Source organism: Salvelinus fontinalis, chromosome 33 (genome assembly GCF_029448725.1).
Source record: "Salvelinus fontinalis isolate EN_2023a chromosome 33, ASM2944872v1, whole genome shotgun sequence".
NCBI classification, from domain to species: Eukaryota; Metazoa; Chordata; class Actinopteri; order Salmoniformes; family Salmonidae; genus Salvelinus; species Salvelinus fontinalis.
The window spans coordinates 34964760-34988054 of NC_074697.1; the positions used below are offsets into that span (position 1 = coordinate 34964760).

At 45.4% G+C, this 23295-nt stretch overlaps 1 protein-coding gene across 4 annotated transcripts in view; it reads left to right on the forward strand.

The window, feature by feature from the left end:
* Nucleotides 1-23295, forward strand: part of LOC129832120 (segment polarity protein dishevelled homolog DVL-3-like) — a 55051-nt gene that overhangs the window by 26038 nt on the left and 5718 nt on the right. For 2 of the 4 annotated variants that reach the window (XM_055895902.1, XM_055895903.1), the window contains exons 3-12: nucleotides 3411-3538; nucleotides 16856-17000; nucleotides 18913-19009; nucleotides 19153-19222; nucleotides 19830-19969; nucleotides 20993-21069; nucleotides 21202-21269; nucleotides 21409-21558; nucleotides 22098-22229; nucleotides 22357-22524. In XM_055895902.1, the coding sequence (XP_055751877.1) occupies nucleotides 3411-3538; nucleotides 16856-17000; nucleotides 18913-19009; nucleotides 19153-19222; nucleotides 19830-19969; nucleotides 20993-21069; nucleotides 21202-21269; nucleotides 21409-21558; nucleotides 22098-22229; nucleotides 22357-22524 (1175 nt within the window). Of the gene's footprint in view, nucleotides 1-3410; nucleotides 3539-4356; nucleotides 4497-16855; nucleotides 17001-18912; nucleotides 19010-19152; nucleotides 19223-19829; nucleotides 19970-20992; nucleotides 21070-21201; nucleotides 21270-21408; nucleotides 21559-22097; nucleotides 22230-22356; nucleotides 22525-23295 lie in introns of all 4 variants that reach the window. The other 2 variants (XM_055895901.1, XM_055895900.1) reach the window with 2 other exon arrangements.

Here is a 23295-nt window from a genome sequence, read left to right on the forward strand (position 1 = left end):
TTTGAATGTCCTTGACTGGCCAAGCCATAGCCCGGACTTGAACCTGATCGAACATTTCTGGAGAGACCTGAAAATTGCTGTGCAGCAACATTCCCTGCCCAACCTGACAGAGCTTGAGAGGATCTGCAGAGAAGAATGGGAAAAACTCCCCAAATACAGTTGTGCCAAGCTTGTAGCGTCATACTCAAGAAGACTCGAGGCTGTAATCACTGTCGAAAGTGCTTCAACAAAGTACTGATTAGAGGGTCTGAATACTTGTTATATTTCAGTTTTTTTATTTTTTACAAATCATCATTTGACTCTGGAGTAGTGGAAATGTGTTTTCTGGAGTGATGAATCACGGTTCAACATTTGGCAGTCAGTCGGACGAATCTGGATTTGGTAGATGCCAGGTGTACTTTACCTGCCCCAATGCATAATGCCAAATATAAAGTTTGTTGTAGGAGGAATAATGGTCTGGGGCTGTTTTTCATGGTTCGGGCTAGGCCCCTTAGTTCCAGTGAAGGGAAATCTAAACACTACAGCTTACAATGACATTCTAGACGATTCTGTGTTTTCAACTTTGTGGCAATAGTGGGGAAGGCCCTTTCCTGTTTCAGCATAACAATGCCTCCTTGCACAAAGCAAGGTCCATACAAAAATGGTTTGTCGAGATCGGTGTGGAAGAACTTGGCTGGCCTGTACAGAGCCCTCAACCCCGTCGAACACCTTTGGGATGAGTTGGAACACCGATTGAGAGCTAGGCCTAATCGCCCAACATCAGTGCCCGATCTCACTAATTCTCTTGTGGCTGAATGGAAGCAAGTCCTCGCAGCAATGTTCCAACATCTAGTGGAAAGCCTTCCCAGAAGAGTGGAGGCTGTTATATAGGGGGGGAATTCCATATTAATGCCCATGATTTTTGGATTGAGATGTTCGACGAGCAGGTGTCCACATACTTTTGGTCATGTAGTGTATTTGGCCTGGTCTACTGACTCCTTCCCTCTTTTCTGCCTTCTGCCTTTCCCCTGCCCCGGGAGGAAGTTTCCCCTAGGTACAGATCTAGAATCCGTTTGCCCTCCCCCAATCATAACCTTAACCATTAGTCAGAAAAATGCAAAACTGACGCAAGATCAGCATCTAAGAGGGGCGAGGCTGAATCAGGCTGCATTTTTGATCGAGCTTTGGTCATAACCATCACTGAGCTGGCTAGACTCCCTGTTCACGATTGAACACTGTATTTTGGGTGTGTGGTTGGACCTCATTAGCTCCCCTTGCTGGCCGTAAGAGAGAAGTGCAGATGCCACTCCCCTCGCTCTGCTTCCTCTCCTCACCTCCCTTCCCTTCTCCTCTCTTTTCCCTTCTCCTCTTTTCTGTATAAAGCAAGCTGAGGAAGCAGTGAAGCATATCAGGGAGATATGCATTTCCCAAACTGTAGAACGCTGGTGTTAGTCTGCAATGTCCTCTAGGTCAGTGTTTCCCAACCCTGGTTCTTGAGTACCCCAACAGTACACATTTTCATTGTAGCCCGAGACAAATCAACCTCATTCAGCTCATTGAGGGCTTGATGATTAGTTTTGGTTACACCAAAAATGTATACTGTTGGGTGTACTCGAGGACCAGGGTTGGGAAACACTGCTCTAGATAAAGAAAAGATTACACAGTGGTATCGGGAGATTTTTAAGGTTTTGCCTATCGCACAAAGTGGCGCTAGGATGAAAGGAAAAAAAAATGATACATCTGTACTAAAGTGTGGCAGCCAGTGCTGGACCATTTGCCTAGAGATTTCGTTGGCCTGTTAGATAGGCAGAGAGGCTGCAGCTTGGGGCTTGAATGGGCAACCTTAAGGGGATACAGTACTGTTTATGCCGATATGTGAGCTTACTGCATGGTGAAATAGGAGGTGTGTATCTGAACAGAAACTACAGTTCCTTCAGAAAATATTCACACCACTTGACTTTTTTCCTCGTTTTCTTGCTTTACAGAGTGGGATTAAAATGGATGAAATTGTCTTTTTTTTTTTGTCAGCGATCTACACTAAATAGCCTAATGTCAAAGTCAGGGGAGTGGGACAAGAACTTGGCCCTGGTATTATATCCACACCAGCCCACATCACTGCGTGCCCAACAACTCTATACTGTTTTATGAGATTGGAGAACACAGTGGGAGGGATCTTAGACTATTCCTCCTTGCATAATATTTCCAGGTCCTTGATATACGTCAACTGCGACAATGGACTGCCCACCTTCAATTCCAACCTGAGGTTTTCAACGGTGTTGAAGTACGAAGACTGAGATGGCCATTGAAAGATATTGATGAACCATTCCTTTGTGGATTTTGATATGTGCTTGGGGTTATTGTCTTGCTGGAAGATCCACTTGCGGCCAAGTACGTTTAAAAAAAAAACTGTTAATTGAAATGCATTCCGGGTGAATACCTCATGAAGCTGGCTGAGAGAATGTCAAGAATGTGCAAATCTGTCATCAAGGCAAAGGGTGGCTACTTTGAAGAATCTAAAATATATTTTTGATTTAACACTTTTTTTGCTTACTACATGATTCCATATGTGTTTTTTCACAGTTTTGATGTCTTCACTATTATTCTGCAATGTAGAAAATAGTAAAAATAAAGAAATCCGCTTGAATGAGTAGGTGTGTCCAAACTTTTGACTGGTACTGTATATATAAAAAAGAAAGAAAAATTCTGGCCCGCACATAGTATAAGGCTGCTCCCCAGTGCTTTATTCCTGCACTATGTTGGTGGATGCTTAGGAGGCAGACCAGAACACTTCTCCCTACTTCCCCAGCCGATTAGATTAGCTAACTGGAATCACAGGATGCTCCACAACACTCCTGAAATATCCTGGGCCTTACTGATTGAATCTGAGAAAAAGGGGATGGAAGGGTGGTTGGGAGGACATTCCAAATAAACAAGGGAATATGTGTGTGTGTGTGTTTGTCAATGGAGGACTGTATGTGTGTCTGTCTTGTGTCCACCTAGTCAATAAGCACATTTACAATTCCGACAGACTGTCGCGCATACAAACTTATACTCAAAATCATGACTGACTTTGTTGCTCACTATCTGTATGTGTCTCACTGTGTCTGTGTCTCAAAGGATTCCCGTTTCCTCTTATAGTGCACTACTTTTGAATACAGCCCTAGACAGAGAATAAAGTTTGTAGTATAATGACAAACATAGGGCTCTGGTATAAAGTAGTGCAATATAATAGGGAATAGGGTTTTATCTGAGGTTTGTCTAAGCCCCCTTCACCTCTCTCTCTCTCGCAATCATTATCTCACTCACTCATTCACTTTCTCTCTCTCAATTCAATATACTTTTTGGACATGGAAAGTTAAAGCACTTACAGTGTCAAAGTAAGCACAGGCAATAATAATACTTTCTCTGTCATTCTCTCTCTCTCTCCCCAGTTGGTGTCAGCAGATGGTTCTCACGGGGGTTCCGATGGGGGTTCTATGTGTGCAGACAGCCAGGCAGAGCTGCCACCCCCTTTGGAGAGGACCGGCGGAATCGGAGACTCAAGACCCCCCTCTTTTCAGTCAGTATCTGCAAAGTGTGTGTCTGTGTATGCATGTGTGTGACTCTAGTTGATCCATTTGATCGAACCCCCCCCCCCCCCCCCTCTAGTGTGGTGTGGAAGTGGCCTTGACTTAGCTATGGTGAGGTGTAGAGCTAAATAATGTGTGTGTGTGTGTATGTCTTTGTGTGTGATTTTTGTATTTTTATTGAAATCATATCTAGTATCTGTCCGTCTGTGTCTCTCCTCTGCCTACCCCATGGGAACTCGGGGTCAATATTAAATCAGCCAGCTGGGAAGGTCGTAATAAGACACCCACATCATACACACACAGAGAGAACACCCCTTTCCCTCTGCTGGTCAGCACTGGTTACTGCAATTTTGCCCACTGCAGCGCTCAAATGTACATACACATATGCTCATCCTCATGCATAATAAACACACATGCACGTGTGTGTCCGTGTATGCATGCGCAAACACACAAACACACACACACACGTATGCATGCATGTACATAACCACACATACATGGTGTGCACATGCATGCAGCAGTTACAAACAGACGGAGAGACACACACACAGACAGGCGCTCACGTTCTCTTTGTAGCTAGCTCCTCTCTGGTGAGGCTGACGCTAACACATACTGACATTCTGGTAGCAGCACTTGACACTTAAACGGCATGGGTCTGCAACAAAGACTTGTCTGGGACTTGCTAGTGTGTCTGTCAGACGGTTGTGTGTAGGAGAAGGGAAAATAAATATAACCCCTTCTCTTTGAATTCATTTATTTTCTTTCTCTTTTACTTCTCCTTTGACTTTTTATTTAACCTGCTCATCAGTGCGAACGCCTCCGGCATTCAGGACAACGAGACAGAGACTGAGTCGGTCGTGTTGCTAGAGAGAGAGAGGGAGCGGGAGAGAGACCGGGGCAGGGAGAGGGAGAGGCCGCTAAGAATAGAAAAAGACACTCATGACCATGGTAAGTCTTAGTGTCTGTCCATCTGCCTTCATGTCACAGCCTATCCCACTTACAGTCCATGGGCCAGCAGAAAAATGTGTCCAATTTGGTGTGGCAAAGGTTGGATGGTACTAAATTGTTCCCCACAAGCCCCTGATCAAATTGATAGATGATAACCGCTTTCTATGTTTTTAACACCTTTCATATATCTTGTTGTATGGGAGTCGATGCAATGGAATGTTCGCTGGCTGAAAAAAGAATGGTGAGACAAGTTGGGAAGTTCACATGTGTCAGGACCCGTTGCGAGAAACAGTCACTAATAATCGTCAGAACCCAGAAGATGAGGCAGACACAGCAGTACTAGAGATGGTGGTTTAATAAAAGAACAAAATCTTCAGGCAAAGAAACTATATCCACAATGTCCAAAAATAAAGCCAAGAGGCACAAAATGGAAATCCTCCAAAATACAAAAGAAACTCCACAAAGTGGTAAAAAACAGCAGGGAAAAACAAACCTCAAAAGACTACTCAAATAATACACAAGAACTAAACCAGAAAACCTCTGGAAAATCCAACAAGAGAAATATCTGTATAAAACAAGGCTTGGGCTGGGGCTGGGTGCTAACTTACAATGACTGAGCAAGGAACTGAGGAACACACAGGGTTTAAATACTAACAAGGGAATGACCTACAGGTGCAAACAATAATTAGAGCAAGAAAAACAAAAGGTACAAAAAAGGTGCAATGGGGACATCTAGTGACCAAAACCCGAACAGTCTTGGCCAAAACCTGACAGAATCCCCCTCCTAGGAACGGCTCCTGACGTTCCTACCAGCCTTCTCAGGGTAGAGGGTCCTGAACTGGCGAATGAGGTCAGGGTCCAGTATGTCCTTGGCAGGAACCCAGGAGCGCTCCTCGGGACCGTAGCCTTCCCAGTCCACCAGATACTGCCAGGACCGCTGCACCCGGCGGGAATCCAGTATCCGGTGGACGGTATAAGCCGACTGGCCACCGATGACACGGGGCGGAGGGGGAGGTCTGCCTGCCGTGATAAGGGGAGAAAAAACAACAGGTTTTAATAAAGAAATGTGAAATGTTGGATTGATCTTAAGGGATCTGGGTAAGTGCAGGCGAAAAGTAACGGGATTGACTCTCCTGGCAATCTTAAAGGGACCGATGAACCTCTGGGACAGCTTGCGAGACTCCACCCGTAGTGGTAAGTTCTTAGTTGAGAGCCATACTGTCTGGCCGGGGTACAGGGTAGGACCGGGACGGCGACGTCTGTTGGCTTGTCGTTGGTACTGCTGAGAGGAACGCAGAAGATTAAGACGTGCCTTCTTCCACGTAAGCCGACAGCGTCTGATGAACCTCGAGGCTGAAGGCACTCTGACTTCTGCCTCCTGGTCCGGGAACAATAGAGGCGCATAGCCAAACTGACACTCATGCGGGGATATACCAGTGGAGGAGGAGCACAAGGTGTTGTGCACGTACTCGGCCCAAACAATGAAGGATGACCATGTGGACGGGTTGTTGGAAACCATGCATCTGAGGGTGGTTTCCAGCTCCTGATTCATCCTCTCAGTTTGGCCATTGGACTCCGGATGGTACCCTGAAGATAAACTGGCCGTGGCCCCTATGAGTTGGCAGAAGGCCTTCCAAAACCTTGAGGCGAACTGGGGACCTCTGTCGGAAACCATATCTTGCGGAATCCCAAAGACTCTGAACACATGGTTAATCACCAACTCAGCTGTTTCCTTGGCAGAAGGTAATTTGGTCAAGGGAACAAACCTGGCCGCCTTAGAAAACCTGTCGATGATGACTAGGATCGTAGTATTACCATGGGACGGAGGAAGGCCAGTAATAAAGTCCAACGAGATATGGCACCAGGGTCGGTGGGGAATAGATAGAGGGTGAAGGAGTCCTTGAGGGCGGAGGTGAGAAGATTTGCCCTGGCAGCACACGGAACAGGCCTTGACGAAAGTGGCAACATCTTCTTTTATGGTGGGCCACCAGAACTTACGCTGGATGAACTCCAAGGTGCGACCTACGCCCGGGTGACAGGTGAGGCGAGAGGAGTGCCCCCACAGAAGGACTTGGGACCTTGCTGCCTTGGGAACAAACAACCGATTAGCAGGACCTCCTCCAGGGCCCGGTTCGATGGCTTGAGCTTGTTTCACGGAATCCTCCACTTGCCACGAGATCGGAGCCACGATCTTAGCGGCCTGAAGGACAGTCATGTCAGTATCTTCTCGAATGGCAGGAGAGTAGATTCGTGACAAGGCGTCCGGTTTGAGATTCTTCGACCCGGGTCTATAGGTGAGGATAAACTGAAATCGGCTGAAGAAAAGAGACCATCGAGCTTGTCTGGAGTTCAACCGCTTCGCCTGCTGGATATACTCCAGATTTTTGTGGTCCGTAAGCACTTGAAACGGTTGAGAAGCCCCCTCGAGCCAGTGTCTCCATTCCTTCAATGCCATCTTAACCGCTAGGAGTTCACGATCTCCCACATCGTAATTCCTCTCGGCCGGGGTAAGCCGGTGAGAGAAGAAGGCACAAGGATGAAGCTTCTTGTCTTCACCCCTCTGAGACAGGACAGCTCCAACCCCAACCTCTGATGCGTCTACCTCCACCACAAAAGGTTCATCCGCCGTTGGTAGTGTCAGGATGGGAGCAGAGAGGATGCGCTGCTTGAGTCCTTGGAAGGCCGTCTCAGCTTCTCTTCCCCACAGAAACCTTGTGTTGCCACCCTTGGTTACAGCTGAGAGAGGGGCTGCCACCGAGCTGAAGTTCTTGATGAACTTGCGGTAAAAGTTGGTGAAGCCCAGGAAACGCTGAACTTCCTTAACGGACTTGGGGGTGGGCCAATCCGCTACCGCCCCTACCTTCTTGGGGTCCATCTGGACTCGACCGGGTTCCACTATAAATCCCAGGAATTGTACTCGAGAGGAATGGAATTCACACTTTTCCGGCTTAACGTACAAATGGCTGTCTAGGAGGCGTTTGAGCACTTGTCTGACATGCTTAGTGTGTTCTTGAAGGGAGCTCGAAAAGATGAGGATGTCATCCAAGTAAACAAACACGAAGATGTTAAGCATATCCCTAAGCACATCGTTTATGAGCGCTTGGAACACAGCCGGGGCGTTGGTCAGGCCGAAGGGCATCACCGAGTATTCGTAGTGACCAGTAGGCGTGTTGAAAGCGGTCTTACACTCGTCCCCGGGTTTGATCCACACAAGATGGTATGCGTTCCGCAGGTCAAGCTTAGTGAAGACAACTGCTTCCTGGAGCAGCTCAAAGGCTGTGGCCATAAGGGGTAGCGGGTAGCGGTTACGGACGGTTATGGCATTGAGTCCCCGGTAGTCAATGCAAGGTCGTAATCCACCGTCTTTCTTGGCCACAAAGAAAAACCCTGCTCCCGCCGGCGAGGTAGATGGATGCATGAGGCCTGCTGCCAGAGCGTCCTTGATGTAGGTATCCATAGCAGCTCGTTTGGGAGGAGAAAGGGAAAAGATCCGACCCCTGGGAGGGCAGGTCCCCGGAAACAGGTCGATGGTGCAATCGTAAGATCTATGGGGTGGTAGTTTGGTGGCCCTCTGTTTGCTAAATACCAGTTTGAGGTCATGGTAACACTCGGGAACTCGGGACAGGTCGATGGATTCTAGAGACTCGGAAGGGGAACTCTGGGAACTCGGGAAGATACAAGTGGCTTGGCACGTAGGACCCCACTGCTTGATAGTGCCCACAGACCAGTCGATGTGAGGATTATGGCTGTGAAGCCAGGGATAACCAAGGACGAGAGGGAACTCGGAACAGGTCGATGGATTCTAGAGACTCGGAAGGGGAACTCTGGGAACTCGGGAAGATACAAGTGGCTTGGCACGTAGGACCCCACTGCTTGATAGTGCCCACAGACCAGTCGATGTGAGGGTTATGGCTGTGAAGCCAGGGATAACCAAGGACGAGAGGGAACTCGGAACAGGAGATCAGAGGAAAGTTCATCACTTCCTGGTGTTGGGAAACTGAAAGTCGCAAGGGGGTAGTGGCACGAGTGACAAGTCCAGATCCCAAAGGGCTTCTATCCAACGTAGTAACCCTTATGGGGTCACTTAGAGGTTCAGAAGGAACGCCATTCTCCTTCGCCCAGACCCCATCCATGAAGTTACCTGCGGCTCCAGAGTCTACCAAAGCTTGAAGAGAAAACTCGTGGTCGTCCCAGGAAAGGGTAACTGGAATGAGCAGGCGGGAGTTGGATGGATGGGAGGAGGTTATGTTTCCCGTTACAGTCCTCCCAGGCCTGCACGGGAGAGTGCGTTTCCCTGGAGCCCGGGACACGTGGAGCGGAAATGGCCCGGTTTGCCGCAATATAGACAGCATCGCTCCCTCATCCGGCGGTCTCTCTCAGCCTGGGAGATGCGTCCAACCTGCATGGGTTCTGGTGGAGCCAGCGAGGATAAAGGTGGAGACTCGGAACTGGAACCGATAGGAGCTAGGGTGAGCGGTCTACGGTTGAGTTCTCTCTCTCTCAGACGCTGGTCTATGCATGAAGCCAACTTGATAAGGGACTCGAGGTTGTCCGGTGGTTCCCGAGTGGCCAGTTCATCTTGGATGGTGTCAGAAAGACCCTTCAAAAAACACACTGTGAGCGCCTCGTCGTTCCAGCCACTTGCTGCTGCCACAGTGCGGAACTGGATGGCATAGTCCGTCACGCTGCGCCGACCTTGGCGGAGAGTCAGGTGCTGTTTGGCTGAGTCAGGGCCGTTGGTAGGACCTTGAAACACTCGCTTGAATTCTTCAGCAAAGGTAGAGTAGCTGGCACAGCAGGGACTTTGGGCATTCCACACAGCAGTATCCCAGGCTAGGGCTTTTTCCGACAGCAGGGTGATGATATATGCTATCTTGGACCGGTCGGTGGGAAACGACGATGGTTGCAGCTCAAAGGAGAGAGAACATTGGGTGAAAAACCCCTTACAAACACTCGGATCCCCTGAGAACCATTGGGGAGGCGGCAGACGAGGTTCAGCCAGGGGGTTAACTGCCAGGGGCACTTGAATTGGATGAACTGGAGCAGAAGCGGTTGCCGGGGAAAGTCGATCCGAAATCTGCTTTATGGAAGTCAGCATCTCTGACAGAAGTTGAGAATGTCTAGCCATTAAGGCCTCTTGCTGAACCAGAGCAGCTTCGTGGCGTTGGACAGTCCCCTCGTGGTGGGACAGCATGGAAAAAAAAATCCTGGGTACTGGCTGCTTCTGGGTTCATTATAATGGCTCAGTGTTTCTGTCAGGACCCGGTGCGAGAAACAGTCACTAATAATCGTCAGAACCCAGAAGATGAGGCAGACACAGCAGTACTAGAGATGGTGGTTTAATAAAAGAACAAAATCTTCAGGCAAAGAAACTAAATCCACAATGTCCAAAAATAAAGAAACTCCACAAAAAAAAAAACAGCAGGGAAAAACAAACCTCAAAAGACTACTCAAATAATACACAAGAACTAAACCAGAGAACCTCTGGAAAATCCAACAAGAGAAATATCTGTATAAAACAAGGCTTGGGCTGGGGCTGGGTGCTAACTTACAATCACTGAGCAAGGAAGTGAGGAACACACAGGGTTTAAATACAAACAAGGGAATGACCTACAGGTGCAAACAATAATTAGAGCAAGAAAAACAAAAGGTACAAAAAAGGTGCAATGGGGACATCTAGTGACCAAAACCCGAACAGTCTTGGCCAAAACCTGACAGCATGCTCATTGAAAATGATTGAATCAAACAACAATAGAACATTCTATTCGGTGAATCTCATTTTAAAAACCATGCGATTTATAAAAAAAAAAATTGGTATCACATCTAATGATTTAACTAGACTGACTCATCAGTGAAACAACAATGTTACAATTAGCAGAACTACATACAGTTGAAGTCGGAAGTTTACATACACCTTAGCCAAAGATATTTAAACTCCGTTTTTCACAATTCCTGACGTTTAATACTAGTAAGAAATTCCCTGGCTTAGGTCAGTTAGGATCACCACTTTATTTAGAGAATGTGAAATGTCAGAATAAAAGTAGAGAGAATTATTTATTTCAGCTTTTATTTCGTTCATCACATTCCCAGTGGGTCAGAAGTTTACATACACCTAATTAGTATTTGGTAGCATTGCCTTTAAATTGTTTAACTTGGGTCAAACATTTCCGGTAGCCTTCCACAAGCTTCCCACAATAAATTGGGTGAATTTTGGCCCATTCCTCCTGACAGAGCTGGTGTAACTGAGTCAGGTTCGTAGGCCTCCTTGCTCGCTCACACACGCTTCTTCAGTTCTCCCCACATATTTTCTATAGGATTGAGTTCAGGGCTTTGTGATAGTCACTCCAATACCTTGACTTTGTTGTCCTTAAGCCATTTTGCCACAACTTTGGAAGTATGCTTGGGGTCATTGTCCATTTGGAAGACCCATTTGCGACCAAGCTTTAACTTCCTGACTGATGTCTTGAGATGTTGCTTCAATATATCCACATAATTTTCCTGCCTCATGATGCCATCTATTTTGTGAAGTGCACCAGTCCCTCCTGCAGCAAAGCACCCCCACAACATGATGCTGCCACCCCTGTGCTTCACGGCTGGGATGATGTTCTTCGGCTTGCAAGTCCCCCCCTTTTTCCTCCAAACGTAACGATGGTCATTTTGGCAAACAGTTCTATTTTTGTTTCATCAGACCAGAGGACATTTCTGCAAAAAGTACAATCTTTGTCCTCATGTGCAGTTACAAACCGTAGTCAGGCTTTTTTATGGTGGTTTTGGAGAGGTGGCTTCTTCCTTGCTGAGCGGCCTTTCAGGTTATGTCGATATAGGACTCGTTTTACTGTGGTTATAAATACTTTTGTACCTGTTTCCTCCAGCATCTTCACAAGGTCCTTTGCTGTTGTTCTGGGATTGATTTGCACTTTTTGCACCAAAGTATGTTCATCTCTAGGAGACAGAACGCGTATCCTTCCTGAGTGGTATGGGCTGCGTGGTCCCATGGTGTTTATACCTGCGTACTAAAGATAAAGATGAACGTGGTACCTTCAGGCATTTGGAAATTGCTCCCAGGGATGAACCGGACTTGTGGAGGTCTACAATGTTTTTTCTGAGGTCTTGGCTGATTTCTTTTGATTTTCCCATGATGTCAAGCAAAGAGGCACTGAGTTTGAAGGTAGGCCTTGAAATACATCCACAGGTACACCTCCAATTGACTCAAATTATGTCAATTAGCCTATCAGAAGCTTTAAAAGCCATGACGTAATTTTCTGTAATTTTCCAAGCTGTTTAAAGGCACAGTCAACTTAGTGTATGTAATTTTCTGACCCACTGGAATTGTGATCCAGTGAATTATAAGTGAAATAGTCTGTAAACAATTGTTGTAATAATTACTTGTGTCATGCACAAAGTAGATGTCCTAACCGACTTGCCAAAACTATAGTTGGTTACTAAAAAATTTGTGAAGTGGTTGAAAAATTCGTTTTAATGACTATGTAAATTTCCGACTTCAACTGTATTTGTTTTAGGAAAATTGGTCATACTGGGAAATAATAGAGGAGGCCAAGTCCCACCCAATTAGAATTCATGACCTTCCTTCTGGGATAAAGCAAAAACTGCCTAATCTTTTATGGGATCTATATTTTTTGACGGTTTGTTTCCAAATCAATAATTATCTGGGCACAACTTGTAATTTTCACGAGTTATCTCCTATTTGGAATAACAATTTAATTTTATCTGGCTCTCTATGCCCTTTACATTCCCTCATCGGTCTATTTTTAAGGATAATTTCAACCTGCAAAGGCTTCGTTCCTTTCAAGATCTGAAAGAGTCGTATTTTCTCCCTGGTTCTTCCTGTTTTTTGTTTTTTTTAAACTCTCAGACCGTAGAAAACCTACAGGGTACCATAGAACACCAAAAGCATGCTCCCACTCTTTATTTAAATAATGTAATAAATCTACCTGTTATGGAGGTCAGGGAGAAGGACCTACAAATCAATAAAAAAGAATTATGAAGCCCTTCTTACATCAGCTGATGTCTCAAAGTGCTGTAAAGAAACCCAGCCTAAAACCCCAAACAGCAAGCAATGCAAGTGTAGAAGCACGATGGCTAGGAAAAACTCCTTGGAAAGGCCAGAACCTAGGAATAAACCAAGAGAGGAACCAGGCTATGAGAGGTGGCCAGTCCCCTTCTGGTTGTGCCGGGTGGAGATTATAACAGAACATGGCCAAGATGTTCAAATGTTCATATATGACCAGCAGGGTCAAATAATAATAATCACAGTGGTTGTCGAGGGTGCAACAAGTCAGCACCTCAGGAGTAAATGTCAGTTGGCTTTCATAGCCGATCATTCAGAGTATCTCTACCGCTCCTGCTGTCTCTAGAGAGTTGAAACCAGCAGGTTTGGGACAGGTAGCACGTCCGGTGAACAGGTCAGGGTTCCATAGCCGCAGGCAGAACAGTTGAAACTGGAGCAGCAGCATGGCCAGGTGGACGGTGGATAGCAAGGAGTCATCAGGCCAGGTTGTCCTGAGGCATGGTCCTAGGGCTCACGTCCTCCGAGAGAGAGAAAGAAAGAAAGAGAGAAAGAAAGAGAATTAGAGAGAGCATACTTAAATTTACACAGGACACCATATAAGACAGGAGAAATACTCCAGATATAACAGACTGACCCTAGCCCCCCGACACATAAACTACTGCAGCATAAATACTGGAGGCTGAGACAGGAGGGGTCGGGAGACACTGTGGCCCCGTCCGACGATACCCCCGGACAGGGCCAAACAGGCAGGATATAACCCCACCCATTTTGCCAAAGCACAGCCCCCACACCACTAGAGGGATAACTTCAACCACCAACTTACCATCCTGAGACAAGGCCGAGTATAGCCCACAAAGATCTCCGACACGACACAACCCAAGGGGGGACGCCAACCCGGACAGGAAGATCACGTCAGTGACTCAACCCACTCAAGTGACGCACCTCTCCTAGGGACGGCATGAAAGAGCACCAGTAAGCTAGTGACTCAGCCCCTGTAATAGGGTCAGAGGCAGAGAATCCCAGTGGAGAGAGGGGAACATGCCAGGCAGAGACAGCAAGGGTGGTTCGTTGCGCCAGTGCCTTTCTGTTCACCTTCACAAATTGCAGGGTTTGAATGGGATTTGACCACAATATGCAGCAATGTTTTTGCTTCTTCGAAGAGCCTCGCCCATCAATTTATTAATTTCAAATTTGACCCTAGAGTGAAGATTCGGCCGAGAAATTAAATGCATAGACTGGGCAATTATATTCATATGTTTTGGAGCTGTGTACTGGTGCAGTCCTTTTGGGTTCATGTTGATAGTGTTTTAAATGGTATTCTTGGCTGGAACCTACCTGTTTGTCTATCGCTCTTCCTGCTGGGTTGTAGCCTTAGCATTTCATTAGCTTATCAACAGAGGTGTATTGTTATGGCTGCAATAACAGCAGACACAAAAACTTGGTTTGAACCGGGTAATGCCCTTTGCAGATGTTGGTTGCTTATATACTTGGACATTGCACAACTGAAAAGATCCACTGCCAGACGGTGTGGGGCCCAAGCCCGAAACGCTGGTCAATTGGTTACATGCTATCTCCAACTTGCAAGAGCTAGTTTAACAACAATGTTTGGTCTTGCGAATGGGTGATAGCATTGCCCTACTCTGTCTTTTTTCTCTTTTGTGGCTCTGGGTTAGTAACCGTTGAGAATGACATTTGAATAGGCCGATTGAATTTGGGAATACTGAATCTGTTATGTTTTGTCCTTTTTCCATTTGTGTTGTTTTTCCATTGTGTTTGTTTTCCCCTTATTGACCTGTAATTGTCTAGGACATGCAAGAAAAACTCAAATACTGGGAAATATGTCCATGAGATCCAAATCTTGAAGCGTATTGGTGTTATAGTTGCCACCTCTAATAGGCTGTTGTATAGCACTACTCACAATGCTAAGATGAAAGGTGTGCTCTGTAATTCTTTTGTTGTCCCAGCAAGTTAACACAAAGACTTAGGTAAACACAATGATCTCTAATAACGAAACTTGGTGATTATAAGCTCTGACTCTCTTATAATGATGCTCTCTTAACTTTACATATTTTTATGTATTTAAATGTTAATATTTATTTAAATGTTATTATGTTACCTAATCATTTTGTAGCCATCAGTTCAGTGGCTGGTTTACACATTTTATTGAAATGATGCAATTGGTGATTAGAAAAAATCCAATCTTTTAGCAATTTAACTATTGCTGATGCCCTCGACAACCCTCAGCAGCCACTAACCAATACAATTCAGTCGGCCCTATACCAATAGTAAGCAACTCTGTTCCTGGAGTACCGCAGGTACTGCTGGATTTTGTTCCAACTAGGCACCGCACCTGACCAACTGAGCTAATTGACAGAGAGGAAGAGGAAGAGGCCCAACTCGATAGAGAGGAAGAGAGGAAGAGGAAGAGGCCCAACTCGATAGAAAATCTGTCTCCCTCCAGCATTTGGTGTTTCTTTCAATTAGTTTTTGTGTGGATGTCAAAATAATGGCTTATTTGCTATGTGAGTGTCACGATAGTCTATATCGTCCTCCTCATCGGACGAGGAGAGGCGAGAAGGATCGGACCAATATGCAGAGTGGTTGGTTTCCATGGTAATTTAATAACACGAAAACAAATATGCGATACAAAAAGAACAAAATGAAACTACCGTGACAGTCCCGTGTGGCGAAACACTAACAAGGAACAAACACCCACCAAAACACACGTGAAACCCCGGCTGCCTAAGTATGATTCTCAATCAGGGACAACGATTGACAGCTGCCTCTGATTGAGAATCATACCAGGCCGAACACACAAAACCCCAACATAGAAAACAACACATAGACAACCCACCCAACTCACGCCCTGACCATACTAAAAAAATACAAAACAAGGGAAAAGAGGTCGGGAACGTGACAGTGAGGTTTATTTGACCTCATTAAAATGTTGTAATGATTAAGTTGATACGAGTGCACTGATATACGTAGGACACGTGACATCCCGGGCTACTTTGAGAAAAAAAACACTTCGTATCAGAGTTGTCTAGAGATGGCTAGGCATATTCATGGCATGAGGCTAGTAGCATAGCATCTCTCTCCATTGAATACAGGTGGTTGACGTCAACAACCCTCATCGAATATTTTAAAAAAGGATTTCAATAATGAGATGCAGGGGCGCAACTTTGGTTTTAGAAGTGTGTGATGGGGGAGGGGCATTTTGTTTTCATCCGGTAGGATAAAAACTTCAAACAGCCTACCTGACCGCTCGGAGGCGTCCGCATGGTCCTAAAGCACACCGTTGCCTAGTTTGTATCATATTCCAATGATAAAACTGGGGGGACAAAAAATTTTTTTAATTCAGAATGTTGGGGGGTCATGTCCTCCCTGTCCCCAGTGAAAGTTGCGCCCCTGATGAGATGTATCCACCAATCCAAAGAAAGGATAAGCGGGAGCTAGACAGACCGACATGCCGCTTTGTGAACAACGACTCCCATTGTTACAGCGGAGAGACATGAATCTTGTCAGTATATCCATAATCTTTATAATTGATCAGCTCAGTGATTGCGTAAATTCAACACAACTGGTCTTCCAGGTCGGTTATATCAAAAACATGAAGTGCCAGCGGCACTCCAGGGCCAGGCTTCCGTACCCGTGCCCTATACTACATTATAAACTGGTTGGTTCGAGCCCTGAATGCTGATTGGCTGACGGCCGTGGTATATCAGACCGTATACCACGGGTATGACAAAAACATTTATTTTTACTGCTCTATTTAAGTTGGTAATCAATTTATAATAAAATGAATGCACCTCGGGGGTTTGGTGGTGGCAGCATCATGCTGTGGGGATGTTTGTCAGCGGCAGGGACTGGAAGACTAGTCAGGATCGAGGGAAAGATGTACGGAGCAAAAAAGGCTGTAACGTAACAAAATGTGGAAAAAGTCAAGAGGTCTTTCCGAATACACTGTATATTCTGAACCTAGCTGGGCCAAGCCAAGCCAAGCTATACTGAGGTTGCCTGGTTAGCAACCACCGTAGTTGAACCGTGCTGAAAAGCACAGTGTGCCATGTAAATATCGGAACCAGCACAGTTCGGTTGGGTTGGCACATAGTATGAAAAGGTAATTATGTAGTATTCATAATGATTAGTATTAATACTCTTATTAGAGCCTACCATAGCAAAACATTTTGCTTTCAAAAAACTGCTGTTTTGAAAATGAACATTTGCATTCAGGTATTCCCTTCCCATGTCTCTGTTCTTCCAATTTGTTTCTACTGAACACTACCCGGTTGACTTTTCCTCTCTCCCGCTTGCCTGGCGCCCTCCTCAGGTGGCAGGTTGAATGGTCACACGCGTCCAGAGCGGGAGACGCGGCGACCGGAGCTGGCGGGGTACGAGAGCTCATCCACGCTGATGAGTTCTGAGCTGGAGACGACGAGCTTTGTCAACTCTGAAGACGATGACGCATCTAGTCGGTGAGCACCACGCGCACGCGCACGCACACACACGCACACACGCACACACACACACACACACACACACACACACACACACACACACACACACACACACACACACACACACACACACACACACACACACACACACACAGATGGATCAACAACAAATTGCTTTTAATTATTATCTCAGTGATGGGACTAAAGTGAGGGGACTAAATATACCCAAAACAACTACAGCCACGATGATAAATGGAAAAATCGAGTTAAGTTGTATTTTGAGTGGAACATCCCTTAATATACGAAGAGATCACCTCAAGCTTGTTCATTGCTGCCAGTGTTGGTTGCAATAAGCCTTGACGGGTTAGGACCAAAGAGAAGCGGTCAGGAACGAATTGACTATCCATTCATTTACACTCACACTCACGTACACAGAATATACAAAAGTATGTGGACACCCCTTCAAGTTAGTGTATTCGTCTATTTCAGCCACACCCATTGCTGACAGGTACAAAATCGAGCACACGGCCATGTGATCTCTGTAGACGAACATTGGCAGTAGAATGGCCTTACTTAAGAGCTCAGTGCCTTCAACGTGGCACCGTCATAGGATGCCACCTTTCCATCAAGTCCGTTCGTCAAATTTCTGCCCTGCTAGAGCTGCCCCGGTCGAATGTAGGTGCTGTTATTGTGAAGTGGAAACGTCTAGGAGCAACAACAGCTCAGCCGCGAATTGGTAGGCCACACAAGCTCACAGAACGGGACCGCCGAGTGCTGAAGCGCGTAGCGTGTAAATAAATTGTCTGTCCTCGGTTGCAACACTCACTACCGGATTCCAAACTGCCTCTGAAAGCAATGTCGGCACAAGAACTGTTCATTGGGAACTTCATAGAATGGTTTTCATTGGGAGCGTCATGAAATGGGTTCATTGGGATCACCATGTGCAATGCCAAGCGTCGACTGGAGTGGTGTAAAGCTCGCCGCCTTTGGACTCTGGAGCAGTAGAAACACGTTCTCTGGAGGGATGAATCACGCTTCACCATCTGGCAGTACGACGGATGAATCTGGGTTTGGCGGATACCAGGAGAACACTACCTGCTCCAATGCATATTGCCAACTGTAAAGTTTGGTGGAGGAGAAATAATGGTTTGGACTAGGCCCCTTAGTTCCAGTGAAGGGAAATCCTAACTCTACAGCATACACTGACATTCTAGACGATTATGTGCTTTCAACTTTGTGGTCACAGTTTGTGGAAAGCCCTTTCTGTTTCAGCATGACAATGGCCCCGAGCATAAAGCGAGGTCCGTACAGAAATGCTTTGTCGAGATCGGTGTGGAAGAACTTGACTGGCCTGCAAAGAACCCTGACCTCAACCCCATCGAAAACCTTTGGGATGAATTGGAATGCCGACTGCGAGCCAGGTCTAATCGCCCAGTGCCTGACGCCACTAATGCTCTTGTGGCTGAATGAAAGCTAGCCCCCGCAGCAAGGTTCCAACATTTAGTGGAAAGCCTTCCCAGAAGAATGGAGGCTGTTATAGCAGCAAAGGCGGGACCAACTCCTTATTAATGCCCATGATTTTGGAATGAGATGTTCAATGAGCATGTGGCCGAATACTTTGGTCATGTAGTGTACATTTACCCAAGACACTAAAAAGGTGTCCTATCACATGAAAACATTACATAAGCCACTTGATGTATACACTCTACGTGATCGCTATCTACTCTTATTCAAGTGCCCACAAATCATATGCTCTAGAAAACCCATACAAAAGACTGTTGCTTTTCCCTTTGAGCTCAATGGCCACGTCTAAGATTGGCTCAAATGGATGGAGTCACATGTGGCCAATTAACCACTGGCAGATGAGTGTGCATTGTGTGTCATGACACCACAGTGAGTTGTGTCACCGCTGAGATGTCATCACCCGCAGGTTCAGTGGCTCCACGGAGCAGAGCACTTCGTCGAGGCTCATGAGACGACATCGGCGGCGGCGGCGGCGGAAACTCAAAGCGCCACGGATGGAGAGGGTAAGACACACACACAATACAAATAGAAAGAAACACTCACACACAGACCACACAGATGCCAGTTTGCTGTTAGTGTTCAGTGGTCCTTGTGCATGTCTTTCTCTTTCAATCATTCCTCTACTCCTCCCTCTCTGTCTGTCCAGTCGTCCTCTTTCAGTAGCGTCACAGATTCCACCATGTCACTGAACATCATCACTGTCACTTTAAACATGGGTGAGTAGTACTGTTCATCTATATCTGTGTAATGTATATAACTTTACGTCTATGTGATCTTTTATATATCATTGGCGACTTTTGGATTGACTTAAAGATTCAGAGACCACCCACTGGGCACAGAAGTCAGTTCAACATCTAATTTTGATTTACATTTGGTTGAGTTGTCAACTAACGTGAAGTTCACCTGAAATCAACAAAACATTTCACCATGTCATTGGATTTAGGTTAAAAGTTTGGTGAAAAAAACATGACTTACGTTGATTACTTTTTGCTAGTTGAATAAACGTTGTTTCCACGTCATTTCAACCCCAAAAAACAATTAGTTTTCCACGTTGCCTCAACGCCATCACGTTGTTTTTTTTGGGTTGAAATGACGTGGAAACAACGTTTATTCAACTAGTGGATCAGAACTTCTCTGAGACGTTTCGTGTATACGAGCCCAGAGGTCAAAGACTCCCTTTTCAAAGAGGGATTCATATGTATCCTTCACTCTGTCTATTGGTTTACATCTGTTGGGAAGGTATCCTTTTTTTTTTATTCAACACTCTTTCTTTCTCTTGTCATTACACTTCCTTCCTCTTCTCCTCCTCCTGCCTTCATGCAGAGAAGTATAACTTCCTGGGCATCAGCATTGTGGGTCAGAGTAACGAGAAAGGAGATGGAGGAATCTACATCGGCTCTATCATGAAGGGAGGGGCAGTGGCCGCCGACGGACGCATCGAGCCTGGAGACATGCTGCTGCAGGTGTTTGTTGAGTAGTTTGTGTTTAACAGTGGTGGGAAAAGTACCCAATTGTCATACTTGAGTAAAAGTTAAGATACCTTAATAGAAAATGATACTACTTGAGTATAAGTCTAAAAGTATTTGGTTTAAATATACTTAAGTATCAAAAGTTACTGTAATTGCTGAAATTGTATTTAAGTAACACATATGGAATCATGTAGTCACCAAAAAAGTGTTAAACAAATCCAAATATATTTTATATTTGAGATTCTTCAAATTGCCAGGAAAGAAAGGAAAGAAAATCCACAAATTAACTTTTAAGAAGGCTGTTTATTGAAATGCATTCCAGGTGCATTCCTCATGAAGCTGGTTGAGAGAATGCCAAGAGTGTGCAAAGCCGTCATCAAGGCAAAGGGTGGCTATTTGAAGAATTTGTTCACCACTTTTTTGGTTACTACATGATTCCATATGTGTCCTTTCATAGTTTTGATGTCTTCACTTTTATTCTACAATGTTGAAAATAGTAAAAATAATGAAAAACCCTTGAATGAGTAGGTGTTCTAAAACTTTTGACCGGTAGTATAATTTCTAATTCCTTTCTTGTTTTTTAAATTACGGATTGCCAGGGGCACATTCCAGCACTCAGACATAATTTACAAATTAAGTGAGTCCGCCAGATCAGTGGCAGTAGGGATGAGGAGGGATGTTCTCTTGATAAGTGTGTGAATTGTACCGTTTTCCTGTCCTGCTAAGAATTCAAATTCTAACGAGTACTTTTGGGTGTCAGGGAAAATGTATGAAGTAAAAAGTACATTCTTTTCTTTAGGAATGTAGTGAAGTAAAAGTTTACAAAAATATAAATAGTGATGTACAGATACCCCCAAAAAACTACTTAAGTCATGCTTTAAAGTATTTTTAAGTGGCAAGAAAGCGAGAATAGGAGGAACGGTTTTGGGGTCTTTAATTGGACTTGGTTGGTAGGATTTCCTGGTTTCTTTCTCTCCCTTTTCTACATCACCCCGTCTCTCATCCCCTCTTCTCCAGGTGAACGACATTAACTTTGAGAACATGAGTAATGATGATGCAGTAAGAGTACTGAGGGAGATTGTGCATAAGCCAGGGTAAGGAGCAGTCTCACACACACTGAATCCTACACGCTGATACGTGCTGAGGATCACACATTGTTGCTGGTTTCTGTGTGTGTGTATAAACTGTGTGTAAATTGAGTGTCTGCTGTGTGTAATTATTGACAGCCCTATTACTCTGACTGTGGCTAAGTGCTGGGATCCTAACCCTCGAGGATGCTTCACACTGCCGAGAAGTGAGTACTCACACACAGCATCACGTAATTAGACCTCTCCTCTTAGATTTGACATTTAATTTGCTTTTATGGGGGGGAAATAGATGTAAATGTGTTTTACCATGTTCCACAGAGACAAAACAACCCTTTTTCTGTGTAGGTGAGCCGATCCGTCCCATAGACCCTGCTGCCTGGGTGTCCCACACCGCAGCAATGACGGGGGCGTACCCAGTGTATGGTATGAGCCCTTCTATGACCACCATCACCTCCACCAGCTCCTCCATCACAAGCTCCATCCCTGAGACTGAGCGTAAGTCACCCCTCCCTTTCCCTCTCCACCATCCCCAGCGGGCAAAAGTTGGCATGGGACAACCTAATGACAAAAGTTTGTGGTCGAAAACTGGTTGTGATGACATCAAGACTGGTAGAAAATAACATAATTTGGGTTGTTTTCTGGTCGAAGCAGCGTCCAAGATTACAACCAGGCAAACACGTATAATTCTGGTCTATAAAAATAAAAAGGTGTCCTATTTTAGTCAGTATAACCTGACCATGATGACAGAAAAGCCTGCCATCTTGTCAATACATTTTGCCTAGTGGGTTGCTGCACGACAGCCACTTCTGCTTGCTTCATTTCCCGCTTGCTACTGCTGCTGAATGAATAAATGAAAGGCTCCCTTGGTGTTTCCCAGTGGGCAAAACTGGGTGAAATTATTATTACAACCAGAAACTGGTTGAAATAATGTTGTTTGGATGTCATTTCAACCCGTTTTTTACAGTTTTGACTGCTGGGTTGTTTCACAACTGCAGCTATCTGACTGTTGCTCTCTTTCCTTCTTTCCCTCCCAGGGCTCGATGACTTTCATTTATCCATTCACAGCGACATGGCAGCAATCGCCAAAGCGATGGCCAATCCAGAGTCTGGCCTGGAGGTTCGAGACAGGATGTGGCTCAAGATCACAATCCCCTCCGCCTTCATAGGTATTCTTTCTCTCTTTTACTCTGCTCCCTTCACTCTCTCTTCTGTCTGTATTGTCTCGCTTTCATAGGGACTATTGTTAAGGTCTCTCTCTCACCCTCTCCAACTGTCTGTCTGTCTCCGTCCCAGGCTCGGACGTGGTGGACTGGCTCTACCATTACGTGGAGGGCTTCACTGACCGCCGTGAGGCCAGGAAGTATGCCAGCAACCTGCTGAAGGCCGGCTATATCCGGCACACCGTCAACAAGATCACCTTCTCCGAGCAATGCTACTACATTTTCGGAGACCTCTGTGGCAGTGAGTCTTATTATCTCTTTCTCTTCCACAAGATAGCTTTCTTTATGACTCTTCACCCCTCCATCTTCGGAAACCTCTGTGGCAGTGAGTCTTATTATCTCTTTCTCTTCCACAAGATAGCTTTCTTTATGACTCTTCACCCCTCCATCTTCGGAGACCTCTGTGGCAGTGAGTCTTATTATCTCTTTCTCTTCCACAAGATAGCTTTCATTATGACTCTTCACCTCTCCATCTTCGGAGACCTCTGTGGCAGTGAGTCTTATTATCTCTTTCTCTTCCACAAGATAGCTTTCTTTATGACTCTTCACCTCTCCATCTTCGGAGACCTCTGTGGCAATGAGTCTTATTATCTCTTTCTCTTCCACAAGATAGCTTTCTTTATGACTCTTCACCTCTCCATCTTCAGAGACCTCTGTGGCAGTGAGTCTTATAATCTCTTTGTCTTTCACAAGATAGCTTTCTTTATGACTTCACCTCTCCATCTTCGGAGACCTCTGTGGCAGTGAGTCTTATTATCTCTTTCTCTTCCACAAGATAGCTTTCTTTATGACTTCACCTCTCCATCTTCGGAGACCTCTGTGGCAGTGACTCTTATTATCCCTTTGTCTTTCACAAGATAGCTTTCTTTATGACTCTTCACCTCTCCAACTTCGGAGACCTCTGTGGCAGTGAGTCTTATTATCTCTTTGTCTTTCACAAGATAGCTTTCTTTATGACTTCACCTCTCCTTTACTCTTTCCTCTTTAACACGTTTGTCCCTTTCCACTCCTT